The sequence below is a fragment of the Bison bison genome, unplaced genomic scaffold, assembly GCF_000754665.1.
Source record: "Bison bison bison isolate TAMUID 2011002044 unplaced genomic scaffold, Bison_UMD1.0 scf7180017864108, whole genome shotgun sequence".
In the NCBI taxonomy this organism is placed as follows: Eukaryota; Metazoa; Chordata; class Mammalia; order Artiodactyla; family Bovidae; genus Bison; species Bison bison.
This window is the reverse complement of record NW_011494680.1, coordinates 3028361-3043699: the sequence shown is the minus strand read 5'-3', so window position 1 is coordinate 3043699 and position 15339 is coordinate 3028361. Positions and strand designations below refer to the sequence as shown.

At 44.1% G+C, this 15339-nt stretch overlaps 1 protein-coding gene across 5 annotated transcripts in view; it reads left to right on the top strand.

Annotated features, from left to right (window-relative positions):
- ZHX2 (zinc fingers and homeoboxes 2) overlaps window positions 1-15339 on the top strand; it is a 161432-nt gene that overhangs the window by 126022 nt on the left and 20071 nt on the right. For all 5 annotated transcript variants that reach the window (XM_010838925.1, XM_010838924.1, XM_010838928.1 and 2 more), the window contains exon 3: window positions 14621-15330. In XM_010838925.1, coding sequence (XP_010837227.1) covers window positions 14845-15330 — 486 coding nt within the window. In that variant the 5' untranslated portion in view covers window positions 14621-14844. The remainder of the gene's footprint in view (window positions 1-14620; window positions 15331-15339) is intronic.

Here is a 15339-nt window from a genome sequence, read left to right as displayed (position 1 = left end):
TGATGGAAGTGGTTAAAGCTAGCTCACTGGTTAAAGGCACCCTTCTAGGTAACCAGATGGAGTCAGCGTTAAAGGGTCTCTTTCAGTCCAGTCTGCAGTGGAGGTGTTCACCCATTTCACAGTCGCAGAACTTAGGCTGGCCAAGGGAATGAGTGTGCTGCAGCTGGCATTCTCCAGGCTGCCTGTGGGTTTGGGGACTTGGGCGGTGGGCATCCTGGCTGTGGCCAAAGCAGGGCAGACTCCTGTGAGTAAGAGGAAGAACCAGGATTCAAATCAGAAGCCTGGTTCCAGCCTGTGGCCCCTTCCCCTCACCAGGTGGGCACTCATGGTGAGGACTGAGAGGGAGCAAGGCAGCTGGAGGCCACATCCTCACCTAGTGAAGAGCCAAGGGCATCTGAGCTTAGAAATTTATCACTTTGAGTAAAAGTAAAGTCTGGGCCCCAGGCTCACATGGGCTGATATGAATCTGCCTTCTCTGGCTTCTTTGTCTCTGAGGACTCACTCCCCCACCTCGAGTCCCCACTCCTGCCACAGCTAGCAGGACAGCAGCCTCCTCTCAGCATCACCCAAACACACAGTGATGCTCACGCCACAATCTGTCTATGACCTTACCGCCCTAAGCACAGTGGATCTCATCTAATGTCACCATGTCATTTCACGAACTTCATTTCATCCACTGAAATATTTTGGCTGCAGCAGACCATGCAAGCCCTTCTTCCACCTAGTAAGAGAGTGTCTCAGTGTAGCGAGTTGAGAAAGACATTACAATTCAATTACAAATCTTACTCCTTTGAACACCCGCTGTGGAGAAGATCCACTCGAAACTTGTGAGAAACTTCATTTATAGACCCAGTGTCAGGAAATGGAGTAGCTAACCATCAGCAGCTGTGTGTTACTGGGACCCAGCAGTGAGTGCAGAGCCAAGGGTGATCTGGGCTCCACCCTCCTCAACCAGCAAGCTAACCTCTCTGAGCCTCAGTTTCCTCATCTGTGAAATGGAGAGCATTACCATCTATTGATGTTGTGGGAATAACAAAGATTTTACATGTAAATGGCATCTTATTACTATGTTATCCACCTATCCTTAACCAGATCAGCAAACCCTTCTTTAAAAAAAAAATGAGAAACTGAACAATAAAAGTTAAGCACAAACACAGATAATGGGAAGTAGCTTCTGAAAACTCACCTCGCCAGCCACGACTCTGCTATTACACACGCTGTTGTTTCTAAGGATGTCTTACACTCCATTATCCAGTGCCCAGCATCTTTTTCTCTTCCAGCATCGTTACTTTCTACAATTCTTCCCCTATTTCTGCATCGTCCTCTGAACTGTCATTTCCCAGGGGAGCTTGCTAATTCACTCTAGTCCAGCACAGAACACAGCAAGGAGCATCGCCCATCTTCACAGTGCAGGGTTGGCTCGGGCCCAACCACTTCTGAATCAGGAGAGGCCACTGATGGCTTCTTGCTGAGGCCGTCAAACCTGGATGATTGCTAGAAATGCAGATTCTTGGGCCTGCTCCTGGATGCTTGAGTTCAATAAGTCTGGACTGGGGCTCTGGACAAAGCACCCCAGATGGCATCTGATGGTTTGGGAGCCACCCCATAGGCCCACCCCCAAAATTCAAGTTTAGATTTAAAGATAAGCAGGGGAGAAATCAATAAAGGTCAGGAATTAACTCAGAGTCACCAGTGACATTTCAAAAGCCTCTCCCATTTAACAGATGAGACAAATGGAGGCAAGGATGGAGACAGATGAGGAGAGAGCTGGGAGTTTAGAGCAAAACCCAGGATCTGGGCATCCCACTCCTTTCTCTACCCACACCGCGCCCCGGCTCCCCCACCCCCACCGCAATCACCACCACAATATACCTTCCCATCAGAATTCCCTCTCCTGGGGTGCGGTGCGGTAAGGAGAATGTTGTGACTTTAAGACATAAAGGAACAATCACATACACAAACACAAAAGATTTACCCTTGGTGAACTGCAGTGGTACCTACTAACAGCTCTGTCAGAAGACCCAGCAAAGCTAAAAGCATCCGTCTGGGCTTTGATGTCCTGACAAGATGCTTCCTTTGAAAGCTCAGAGACAGTCCTGTAATTTCCTCTGACAGCCCTGGTGAAAGCTCTGAAATAAGAAGCGGCGTCCTGCCAGAGCCTGAAGGTGTGATTCCTTGAGAGCAGCATGTGTGTCCTCCCTGAAAGGCCCAGGCTCCTCCACTCGCCTCGGGCTGGAGACCCTGGCCCCAGGGGACCTCTGTGGCCTGACTCTTCACCTGCCCCAGCGTCTCCCTAGGGAGCTCAAGGCCTGGACATTTCCCTCATCTGACAGCTAGGCTGCATGCCAGCCACCTTGCAAAGAGTTCCCAGGGACTAATCTGACAGTATGACCCATTTTTCCTCCCCTGAGGGCCCCAGGTCACTCGTAGGAAAAGGTCAGGAAATGCTAGTGCCCCGTGTCTGGAGATGAGCAGGGCGATGGGGAGGAGGGAGACCAACTGGGTGGCAGTGGGCAGGTGCTCACTTGGAGAGGCTGACAAAGCCTTCCTCGAGGTGTCCAACACGCAGTGTCATCCTTACCTGGGAGCTTGTTGGCAACGCAGAGTGTCAGTCCCACCCAGACTTCCTGAATCTGTATTTTAACAAGATCACCAGGTAATTTGTCTGCACGTAAAGAGCTGTATCCCAGCTCTGCTGCTCTCGGCTGTGTGATTATGGCCACGCTCCTTAACTTCTCTGAGCTTCAGTGTCTACACAGGGTTCCGGAGAAATGAAACAGAACACTCAGCTCATTACTAAGCCTTCAGTGAATGTTCACCATCACTGTTATCGAGAGAATGGTTAAGCGAGAATCCATTTTGCCATATTTAAACCCAAATCATACAGCCACTCCTCAGTGGAGAAGGAAGTCCAAACTGAGTGGGAGAAAGTCCAGATAGAAATAAGGAGCCCTCGACATCTACTTAAGGAACAAGCTTAAAGGCTGGAGGAAGGGGTGCCTCTTAGTAGCCTTGACTCTGACTATTGAATTTGGGGCTAGTAAAGATGATGCCTGATGCTTAGCTTGGGGGTTCTTACCTCATTAATGTGCCATTTTTCCCTGCCATCCCCACCCCTCAAAGTTATCTCCCAGCCCCTGCTGCTCCCATGATCCTCCCTAAAAGGCCTCACTACTCCTTCACCTGGTGGCTCAGACGGTAAAGCGTCTGTCTACAATGCAGGAGACCATGGTTCGATCCTTGGGTCGGGAAGATCCCCTAAAGAAGGAAATGGCAATCCACTCCAGTACTATTGCCTGGAAAATCCCATGGACAGAGAAGCCTGGTAGGCTACAGTCCATGGGGTCGCAAAGAGTCGGACACAACTGAGCGACTTCACTTTCATTTTCACTCCTTCACCAGCAGGATGAAACCCCGCCTCTTCAGCATGGCGTTCAGTGGCAGCATGATTCACAGTCTGGCCCAGGCTGATTTATCAGGTGCCTCGGGCCTGCCATCACACCTGCCCTTTAGCTTCAGTCCTTTTCATTCCTCTGGCGTTTCCTTCTTCTCACTGCATCCTCTGCCTGGGAGTACTCTGTTCCTCTGATCAGAATCATTCCCCTTCTCTGTACCTGACAGGATCCAACTCTGCCTTTGGAGCCCTGCCTCAGACTCCCAAGGCAACAGAAATAAAAGCAAAACTAAACAAATGGGACCTAATCAAGCTTGTAAATTTTTGCACAGCAAAAGAAACTGTAAAATGAAAAGATACCTGCAGAATGAGAGAAAACATTTCCAAATGATGCCACCGACAAGGGCTTAATTTCTAAAATATACAAACAACTCATACAACTAAATATCAAGAAAACAAAACTAATCAAAAAATGGGAAGAAAACCTATATAGACATTTCTTCAAAAAAGGAATACAGATGGGCAGCAGGCACATGAAAAGATGCTCAACATCATTAATTAGAAATGCAAATCAAAACTACAATGAGATATCACTTCACACCAGTCAGAATAACCATCATTAATACAGTTACCATATAATCCAGCAATCCCACTACTGGGCGTATAGCTGAAGAAAACTATACTTTGAAAAGATATATGCACCCCGGTGTTCATAGCAGCACTATTTGTAATACCAAGACATGGAAACAGTGTAAATGTCCACCAACAGATGAATAAAGATGTGGTGCCTATATACAACGGATTTCTACCCAGCCAGGACCTAGAGATTGTCATACTAAGTGATGTAAGTCACAAGAGAAAGACACACAGTGTATGATACCACTTACATGTGAAATCTAAAATACGGCACAAATGAACCTATCTACGAGACAAAAACATAATCAAGGACATAGAGAACAGGCTAGCTTGTGCCAAGGGGGAGGGGGTTAAGGGAGGAGTGAATTAGTATGGGCTTGAAAGTGAAAGTGAAGTCGCTCAGTCTTGTCTGACTCTTTGCGACCCCATGGACTGTAGCGTCCCTCCATGGGATTCTCCAGGCAAGAGTACTGGAGTGGGTTGCCATTTTCCTTCTTCAGGGGATCTTCCCGACCCAGGGATCGAACCCGCGTCTCCCGCATTCCAGGCAGACTCTTTAACCTCTGAGCCACCAGGGAAGCCCAGTATGGGATTAGCAGATGCAGATTATTATATAGAATGGATAAACAACAAGGTCTTGCTGTATCGCACAGGGATACACAATATAGCCCAGAATTATAGTCAACATCCTGTGACAAACCGTAATGGAAAAGAACGCCAAAAAGAATGTACATATATAAAGTAACATTGTAAATCAGCTGTACTTCAACAAAGTAAAATTTAAAAATCACACCTCCCCACCCCCACCATCTTCGCTGCCTGACTTTCCTCCATCATGCTTTTCAGCGTCAGCTTCTGCTCGCTCATTTCATGAACGTGAGCACCTCAAGAGCAGAGACTCCTCTCTGCTCGCTCCTGCATCCTTGGCACCCACAAGTGTCTGACGTAGGCTCTTGGGCAGGATGCGATGACTGCATACATAAATCATTGTGTGCCATCGAGGGGTGTTCAGACGGCCCTGCCCTGCTCAGTTGTGAAGAGCTGAATTATTCCCCACCCCCAGATTCATATGTTGGAATCCAAACCTTCAGAATGTGGCTATATTTGGAGATAGGTTTTTTAAAGGGGTGTGTGTGTTCAGTCATGTCTGATTCTTTGCAACCCCATGGACTGTAGCCAGCAGGCTCACTTAAGTCACCTTAAATGAAGTCCTCAGTGGGGGCCATAGTCCAATCTGACTGGTGTCTTCATAAGAAGAGGAGATTAGGAGATAGACGCACATGGAAGGGAGGCCACAGGAGGGCACAGCGAGAAGAGGGCCATCTGCAACCAAGGGGAGAGGCTTCAGAAGACAGTAACCCTGCAGAAACCTTGGTCCTGGACGTCCAGCCTCCAGAACCAAGAGAAATACATTTCTGTGGTTTAAGCCACAGAAATCTGTGTAATTTGTCATGGCAGCCTGAGCTGACTATTGCACCAGCTGTGAACTCCTTGAGGACAAGAACCCATGGTTTCTTCATATCCACATAGGTTCTAGTATCCACAAGGTTCTACTCCAAACCCATACTCAGTAAACAGGGCTCTAATCAAACTGCACTCCCCTTGCAACAGAAAGATGATGATGGAAGAAGCACTGAGTGGTGAAGGGAGAGCCCTGCATAGACAGCCAGAAGTGAGTTGTTCATAATCGTCTACACAGGCTGGCCATCTTCCTTACATGTTATCTATTTCAAGGTGGTGTCGTCTCTTACTTGCTGTTGGGTTTCTTTGTGGGGTGTGATAAATGCCACGGTGGATAAAAGGAAAATCCAGTCAATGGCAAAAACAGACAAAGGAGGCAGGAGTCTGTACTCAGTGTTAGGGCTCCCTTTCCATGTAACAGGTATGTGTGATGCTCTTAGCAGTCGTGTGAGGGGTGGGATTCAAGACAGAAAGAGGCACGATGGAGAAGAGTCACAGAGGAAGGCCACTCCTCACCTCTCCTCTCCTTCTGGGCTCCAGGATCTTAAAGATGTTTTAATCTGCTTGGGTCACCCCTCCAAAGGTAGCGATTGCCCTGCCAACCCCGGGACCACTCGGTGGTGCTTTGGAGTGTTTGCAGGTTAGTACACAACATGCCTGTGCCCAGTTCGGATCTGCTGGGAAGCCGGTCCAGAGCAAGGCCAGTGGCATGGAGCCAGTCTGTTGTCATACTCACCACCCACCGTGGAAGGGACTGTGTTGGAGTTTTAATGTGCATTTTAAATACACATGCTAAGCAGAAATTTTGGTTCATTTGACTTGTTAATTTTTCTCTTATGATGCTCACACCAAAGACTGTAGTTCTGACACTTCTGGTTAACAAATGTGTGAGCCACCTCCCACCTCCGCCAAGTAATTCTCTGTGACATCAGTTGGTGTCCTATAATTTAACTCAGTTCTGACACTGTCTACCTAGAGATAATGCCAGGTTCTACAGGGTAAGGACTCAGTCCTCCAGGACTTCCCTGCCCAACTTCAGATGCCGCTCGGAAGTCCAGGTTGTCCCCTGTGCTTCTGATGACTCTATCAACTGGAAGCTTCCATGACCTCCTTCTTTAATTAATTTTAATGAATTAATTTGCTAGAGCAGTTCAGGAAAACAGTTTACTTACTAGATTACTGGTTTGTTATAAAAAATATATATAACTCAGGAACAGCCAGATGGAAGAGATACACAGAGCAGGGTATGTGGGAAGGGGTGCAAACTTCCATGTTCCCTCCAGCATCACTCCTCTGGCACCTCCATACATTCATCAACCCAGAAAACTCCCAGGATTCTGTACTTTGGGGATTCTTATAAAGGCTTCATCAAGTAAGCATGACCAATTGCTAACTCAATTTCCAGGCTCTCTCCAGAGAATGAGGGTTGGACCAAAAGTTCTACGCTTTTGATCATGGCTTTGTCTTTCGGGTGACCAGCCCCCATCCAGCAGTCCGTCAAGAGTCACCTCATTAGAATAAAAGACATTCCTATGGTCCAGGAAATTCCAAGGAATTTGGGAACTCTGAGCAGGAAGCACACACTTACAAGTATATATTTTTTATTGTCTCACATTTTGTCTACTCAAGTTTCAAAGATGTCATCTTATGTTTTCTCTGGAAGCTTCGTGGTTCCAGCACTATATTTAGATCTCTGATCTACTGTTAACTCATTTTTTGCATACACGGAGAGGTAGGAGTTGAATTCCTTTCTTTTTCATATGGATATTCAGTTATGCTCTCACCATTAAAAAGAAGACTTTCTCCTATGGAATTGACTTGTTCAAAAATTAACTGACCATAAATGTGGATTTTTTTTTTTTTTGGATGTCCTATTCTGCTCTAGTCACCTAATAGTTTATTCTTGTACCCAAACCATACTGAATTGATTATTGTTGCTTAATAGAAAGTCTTGAAATTAGTTTATAGCCCCCAACTTTGTTCTTTTTCAGTACTATTTTGGTTCTTCTAGGTACCTTGAACTGTCATATAAGTTTTACAATCAACTCATCAGTTTCTTCAAAACTCCTCTTGGAATTTAGGATTATGAGCTATAGATCAATTTACAGAGAGTGGATATCTTAATAACATCAAATTGTCCAATCCATGAACACTGCATATCTTTACATTTATTTAGATCTTTAATTTCCCTCCCTGGTGGCTCAGCTGGTAAAGAATCTGCCTGCAACACAGGAGACCTAGGTTCAATCCCGAGGTTGGGAAGATCCCCTGGAGAAGAGAACAGCTACCCACTCCAGTATTCTGGCCTGGAGAATTCCATGAAGTGTATACTTCATGGGGTTGCAAAGAGTCAGACATGACTGAGCGACTTTCACTTTTAACTTCTCTCAGCAGTCTTTTTTTTTTTAACATTTTAAAAATTACTTTATTTTAATTGGAGAATAATTACAATATTGTGATAGTTTTTGCCATACATGAGCATGAATCGGCCACAGGTATACATGTGTTCCCCACCTTCCTGAACACCCCCCCACCTTCCTCCACACACTACATTTTAAGGATCCTTGAAAGACAGTTTGAGAGATTTGCTCTTTGCTCTTTTTTTTTTAATTAATTAATTTATTTATTTTAATTGGAGACTAATTATTTTACAATATTGTAATAGTTTTTGCCATACATTGACATGAATCAGCCATGGGTGTACATGTTTTCCCCATCCTGAACCCCCATCCCATCCCTCAGGGTCATCCCAGTGCACCAGCCCTGAGCACCCTGTCTCATGCATCGAACCTGGACTGGCAATCTATTTCACATATGATAATATACATGTTTCAATGCTATTCTCTCAAATCATCCCACCTATGATACATATCTCTAACCAGGGACTCACGTACAGAATCTATAAGGAATCCTACTAATCAATAACAAAAAGACAACTTTAAAAATGGGCCAAAGACTTGAAAAGACATTGCACAAAAGAAGACAGATGAATAGTCATTGACATGAAAAATGCTTAATATCAATATTCATTAGGAAATGCAAATTAAAACCACAATGAGATACATTTTATACCCACTGGAGTGTATTTTTTTTTAATGACAGCAAAAGGGCCCTAGGAATCTTTTTTGAAGAGAGGGAAATATTCTAAAATGAGAGTGGTGATGGCTACACAACTTTACAAATTTACCCACAAAAATCATTGAAACATACCATCACAATAGGTGGATTTTAGGATATGTAAATTATCCCTCATTAAGCTCATACATTACTGATGAAAGTGTTAGCCATATATTACAATTTAAAGACACAAGCTGGGCTTTGCTGGCAGTCCAGTGGTTGAGATTCTGCCTTCCAAGGCAGGGAGCACAGGTTCAATCCCTGCTCAAGGAACTAAGGTCCCACATGCTGCGAGGTGCAGCCAAAAATTTTAAAAAACAAAGACACAAGCATGTAGAGAAATTGTAAACAAATGCTGGAGAAAGATAAACATAAAATTCAGGATAGTTTTCACCCCTAGGAAGGAAGGGAGGGGGATAGGAAGTGATAAGGGCAAAGAGGGAACTTCAAAGGTATTTGTAATCTTTTTTCCCTATATTGGGTGATGATACACAGTGTTCATTGTATCAACAGTTTTTATAGCTTACATATAGTCTATAGATTGTTATTTTGTTTCTGTCCTGTAGTTAATAACTGCAACTTCAAATGAATAAAATAAAGCATAAAAGAAAGTAAAGGCAGACCTGATAAGAACACCTGATACACACTATCCAGTGGGGAGTAAGACACAACCCAACCTGAGACTTCATAACAGCACAGAAGGCAGAGTTGGAAGACAGTCCAGAGATGAAAGCTGGTGGGCATTCACACAGACTCATAAGGCAAATCGATGGAGAATGGGGGACCAGATAGCGAGGAAGAGGATAACAGGTTGGCTGAAAGTCATAACTTCTCCACTTTGGGTTCACAAGGGGTCGGGGGAACACAGCACCCCATCTGTCCTTAAAAAATAAATACGCGTGCATGCCTGCATGCATTCATTCTTTTTTGCTAACTTAGGCCAGTGTACACCTGAAGCTGAAAACCTGGCCAGAAATATGCAGCCCTCGTGCTGGCGAGTGGCCGGCCTCATGGCACTAGTCCTGACCTCTCACTGGTGGCTCACAGACTTTCAGAAAGACAGACGCCAACTCTCTACTGCTCTGCAGACACTCTCCCCCTTGTGCCCGGATTACTCTTCCAAGGGCAGTGGTTCTTGCAGCTCCACGGGGAGGACCCTGGGAGAGGAACGCTTCAAAGACTCACTGTTTAATGAGCCCTCCCCACCCTTCTCTTTTCTTTCTTCATCTTTCCTTCTTTTTAATCTGCTGTGGTTTGGATCCCTGGTTGCCAAATACATTTTAGAAGATATCGTCTATTCTGAACCACAGTTTTTAGAACATCAAAAAGCTTTTAGGATATTTCACCACTATTTGGCTCATTTCTTGGCCTCACTTGTCAACAGATTTAAATAATTCTAGATACGAGGAGTTTCTGTGAAAAAAAGTCTCTTCTCTCCCCTGAACCTATTTCTGCCTCATTTCTTTGTTTTGCAGCAGAAAAGTCTCCTTTTGCTCCCTCTCTTTTAAAATTCATAATTCAAAGACCCAAGCCTCTTGGCTAGTGGGTGCAAATTTGGCCACATTCTGCTGTATCAGTGATACCTCCTGCAGAACTGGGTACCTCCTTTCCCATACAGAGTTCCTCCATCACATAAACTCTGGTGTACACTCAACACCCCTTCACACATGCATAGACACATGAGCATGCACACAAACACAAGCAACATGCAGGCACCTACATGCAAGTGCAGGCATACTCGTGTGCACACATACTCATTACTGAGCATCCATGAGAGATTTTCCCATAGTTCATACATCTGCATCAGTAGCAGTTGCCACAGGTAGCCATCTTGCAGTTACTTTATCATTCAACCAAGCTTTATGTAAAGCATACTACAGACCAAATACAGGTCTAGGCTCCAAGGAAACCACAGTGATGAGTTCCTGCCTTTGTGGAGCCTATTTTCTAGAATAGCACCGCTCAGTAGAAGCTTCCTCAATAAGGGCAATGTCCTGCATTGCTTAATACAATAGCCACCAGCCAGGTGTGGTTACTGAGCACTTGACATGTGGCTGGTGCAAATGAAAACTGGAGTTTAAATTGTATTTAATTTTAATTAATATGAATTTAAAGAGCCACATGTGGCCAGTAGCTGCTATATTAGGAGAAAATGGATAGATACTCTCTCCTCCTTCTTCCTCTTTACTTATTTATATAAGTAAACTTTGAATATTAAAAAGTACTATCTTAAAATCTCCTTCTGCATGACTCTCATCAAAAAGAACACAAATAACAAATGTTGGCAAGGATGTGAAGAAAAGGGAACCCTCATACACTGTTGGTGGGAATGTTAATTGATATAGCCACTGTTGAAAATAGTATGGATGTTTCTCAAAAACTGAAAATAGAACTGCCATTTGACCCAGCAATTCCACTCCTGAGTATATTTCTTTAAAAAAGCAAAACACTAATTTGAAAAGATACATGCACCCCAATGTTCATAGCAGCATTATTTCCAGTAGCCAAGATATAGAAGCAACAGATGAATGGATAAAGAAGATATGCCACACACACACACACACACACACAATGTAATATTACTCACCCATAAAAAGAATGAAATTTTGCCATTTGCAGCACCGTGGATAGACTTGGAGGGTATTATGCTAAAGTGAAATAAGTCAGAGACAGAAAGAAAAACACTGTATAATATCAATTATATGTGGAATCTAAAATATACAACAAATCAGTGAAAATACCAAAAAAGAAGTAGACTCACAGAGAACAAATTAGTAGTTACCAGTGGGAGAGGGAAGGGGGAGAGGCAAGACAGGAGTAAAGAGATTAGGAGGTACAAACTATTAAGCATAAAATAAGCTACAAGGATATATTGTACAATGCGGAGAATATAGCTATAACAACTATAAACAGCATAACCTTTAATAATTGTGAATCACTGTATTGTACACCTGTAATTTATATAATATTATACAGCAACTATACTTCAATTAAAAAGAACTTTGCAGATTAAAAAAACATTTAAGCCCTTTTCAGTACCAAAATGAATTTCAAACCATAAATAAAGCCCATCAAGAAGCGGAAAAGAATTCCTCTGCTGCTCCAGAGAGGAAAGAAGCAGGAGGCCCGTGGGAGGTTTCCAGACGGGAGATGGACGTGGCTTACGCAAGGCAGGGAAAGGTGGAAGTGGTCTGATACTGGTTTATTTTGAAGACAGTCAACAGGATTGCTGGTGGATTAATTTGAGGGTGGGATGAAGAGCATTTTGGCCCAAGTGTGCCATGATAGAGCCGTTGGTGGAGATGAAGAACTTGAGAAAGAGGGGAAAATCAAGAACCTGATGTTCAGGGACGTCCCTGGTGGCCCAGTGGCTAAGACTCAGCACTCCCAATGTAGAGAAGCCTGGGTTCGATCCCTGGTCAGGGAACTAGATCCCACATGCCTCAACTAAAGGTCAGCATGCCACAACTAAGTCTTGGCACAGCCACATAATTAAATGAACTTTCAAATAAGAGTCTCATGTTCAGCTGAACATGTCACTTTGGGTGTAGTCAGCAAAACGACACACTTCTCCCTGCTCTGCTGTGTCCATGTCCCATCCTCAGCAGTGCCTTGAAGGACCCGTACCTACTGCTGAGGAAATTGCCCAGCAGGAAAATGCCTTAGAGTGGCCAGGGTTCTGGGTTCACCGGGGGCAGGGGGGATGCCCCACTCCCAGGTCCCGCTCAGGTTTGTCACCTGACCCCCTAAGCAGATAAGTGGGCCCCCACGCCCCACATGGTTACTCTTGAAAGTAAGCCTGTTAATTCTACCTTGAGACCTCTCTTCAGTGGGACTCGAGCCCAGGCCAGCGAGAGGGACAGAAGGGGATATGCCATCTGCATCTCTTCTCCCTGGATGTCGGCTATCCCTGTTTCAGAACCCATCTCCCCACTCCAGTAGACACACGATGAAAGGCTCTCCTCTGCAGAAGTCCATGCATTCAGACACTCAGCGTGGTCCAGCCCATCACTTCCCCTGTTGGGGTTCTATTAACATACCCCACCTCCTTATAAGCAAATTGTTCTTCTTTAGTCAGTAAGTCATGTCCGACTCTTTTCCACCCCATGGACTGTAGCCCGCCAGGCTCCTCTGTCCATGGGATTCTCCAGGCAAGAATACTGGAGTGGGTTGCCATTTCTTTCTCCAGGGGATCTTCCCGACCCAGGGACCAAATCCGCATCTCCTGCATTGGCAGGTGGATTCTTTACCACTAAGCCACCTGGGAAGCCCCAAATTGTTCCTGAACTCCTAAATTAATATTTGTTTAATTAAATTCCAATCAACATTCTAACAAAATTTTATTTTGCAGATGATTCTGATTTATGAGAACTGATTTACGTTAATAGGTGATCAGAAAAAACCTAGAATTGTTTGACAAAAGAAGAATGATAAAGAGGAACTCTACCCAATACTAAAACATTCTCTAATCTATGGGGAAAAAAATTTAAGTGAAGCATAAGTGGAAGGCTCAATAGCTAGATAAGAGATATAGAGCAGATATAATTGAGAAATACCCTATAAAAATTTAATGTATGACCAGGGTGGATTCACAAATTAGTGAGAATACAAAAACACTATACATGCTACTAAGATCATTGATAACTTTCTCGAAAAATGGTTAGAATTGTATCTCACAGCTTACCCCAAGATCAGTTCAAGTCCAGGTGACTTAAATATAAAAAAATAAAGCCAAAACACTCTAAGAAAACATAGAATAATAGGTCTCAGCTATCAAAGCAGGGAACCACTTTCTAAAATCACTGTGAAAAAGATGGATAAATTTGCCAGCTAAAAATTAAAAATTCTCTACCTGTAAAACATGAAAAATAACCATAAGCAAAACTAAAAGGTAAACGACAGACTGGGAAAATTTGCAACAAACACAGAGAAGTACTAATATTTTTAATATGGAGGTAACACTTGTAAATTAATAATAAAACCACTGGGCATCACAATACAAAAATGGCATAAATCCACAATTCACAGAACACAAATGGCAAGTGAATCTTTGAAAACTGTTCATCCTTATTAGCAATCAACAGGAGCACCAAAGCATATTAAAACAGTTTTCCCATATCTTATCGGCAGGGCTTTTAATGGTAATATTTCATGTAATCTCAGTGGTGATTCAGGCACTCATTCACTGCCGGGGAAAAGGCCAAATGGAGCAAAACCTTGGCCATAAGAGTCAAGAGAATTTAAAATGTCGACAGCCTTGGACCCAGTGCTTTTATTTCTAAGCATTCATCCAAAGCTCGTTATCAGAAGTAAGGACTAAGGATGTTGACTGCAGTTTTGTCAAGAAGAGTCAAAAATTAGGAATAAAAGTCCAAAGGCAAATCCATCATGTGTGGTGTATCCCTAAAATGTAATATCATGCTTTAATCATTCTCTTGCTCAATGTTTGTGAAAATGGGAAATGTTCAAGGGAAATGAAGGAACTGTGATATCTGGGATGATGTTTTTCTGTATTATACTTTGATGCATTTTCTATAGTGATACTCCTTTTATGGTAAGAAACAAAAACATTCATGTCCATTTTCTAATGCCCATATACATGCCACTCGCCAGCCCCAGATAAACGTCTTGTTTCTGATGCCGCATCCCTAAGAGTGACTTGCGAACCCAGCCAGCACTTCGCCGACAGGGTTCCCCCCGCCGCCCTAGCCTTCGTGAGATCACAGCACCTTTGCTGCTTGCCTGTATCGGTTGGTCTCTAAACATGAACGAGTGCCCTGCATCTTCATCTGTTTGTTCTGGGCTTGTTCCCACTGTCCTTCCCAGAGAACGAAAGAGAAGAAAAAAGTGATCCTTCATGTTTATGAGCGCCTGCTCTCACGCCATCTGTGCTTACCTGGGTGTCTGCTTTAGGTGCCAGTTGGGATGGGTCACGGGAGCAACTTGGAAAGTGTCGCTGGTTTCTTTTGTCTTTTTGAGGAAACTGACGCTGTCTTTGTTTTTGTCCCATAGGTATGATGCTGCCTCTTGCGTTCTGCCGTTGGAACAGTTAGTTTTCTGTGCTGAAATCATTTTGGGAAACTCAAACACTAGACTTCAGCGTTCAAGGGAAGCCAAAGCCATTGGAGGGGGCAATAAAGCCAAAAACTTTTTATCTGAGTAGTTCCAAAAATTTCACTGCCCCTTCCCCACCCACCCCCATCCCCCAAACAAGCCATTGCACACAGACAGGCAGCATGGCAAGCAAACGAAGATCCACCACCCCGTGCATGGTTCGGACATCACAAGTGGTAGAACAAGATGTGCCCGAGGAAGCAGACAGGGCCAAAGAGAAAGGAATTGGCGTGCCACAGCCTGAAATGGCCAAGGATACTTGGGCAGCGGAACCTGAAAACTCTTCCAAAGAAAATGAAGTGATAGAGGTGAAATCTACAGGGGAAAACCAATCCAAAAAGCTCCAAGGTGGTTACGAATGCAAATACTGCCCCTACTCCACGCAGAACCTGAACGAGTTCACGGAGCACGTTGACATGCAACACCCCAATGTGATCCTCAACCCCCTCTACGTGTGTGCCGAATGTAACTTCACAACCAAAAAGTACGACTCCTTGTCTGACCACAACTCCAAGTTCCATCCCGGGGAGACCAACTTCAAGCTGAAGCTCATCAAGCGCAATAATCAGACCGTCTTGGAGCAGTCCATCGACGCCACCAACCACATCGTGTCCATC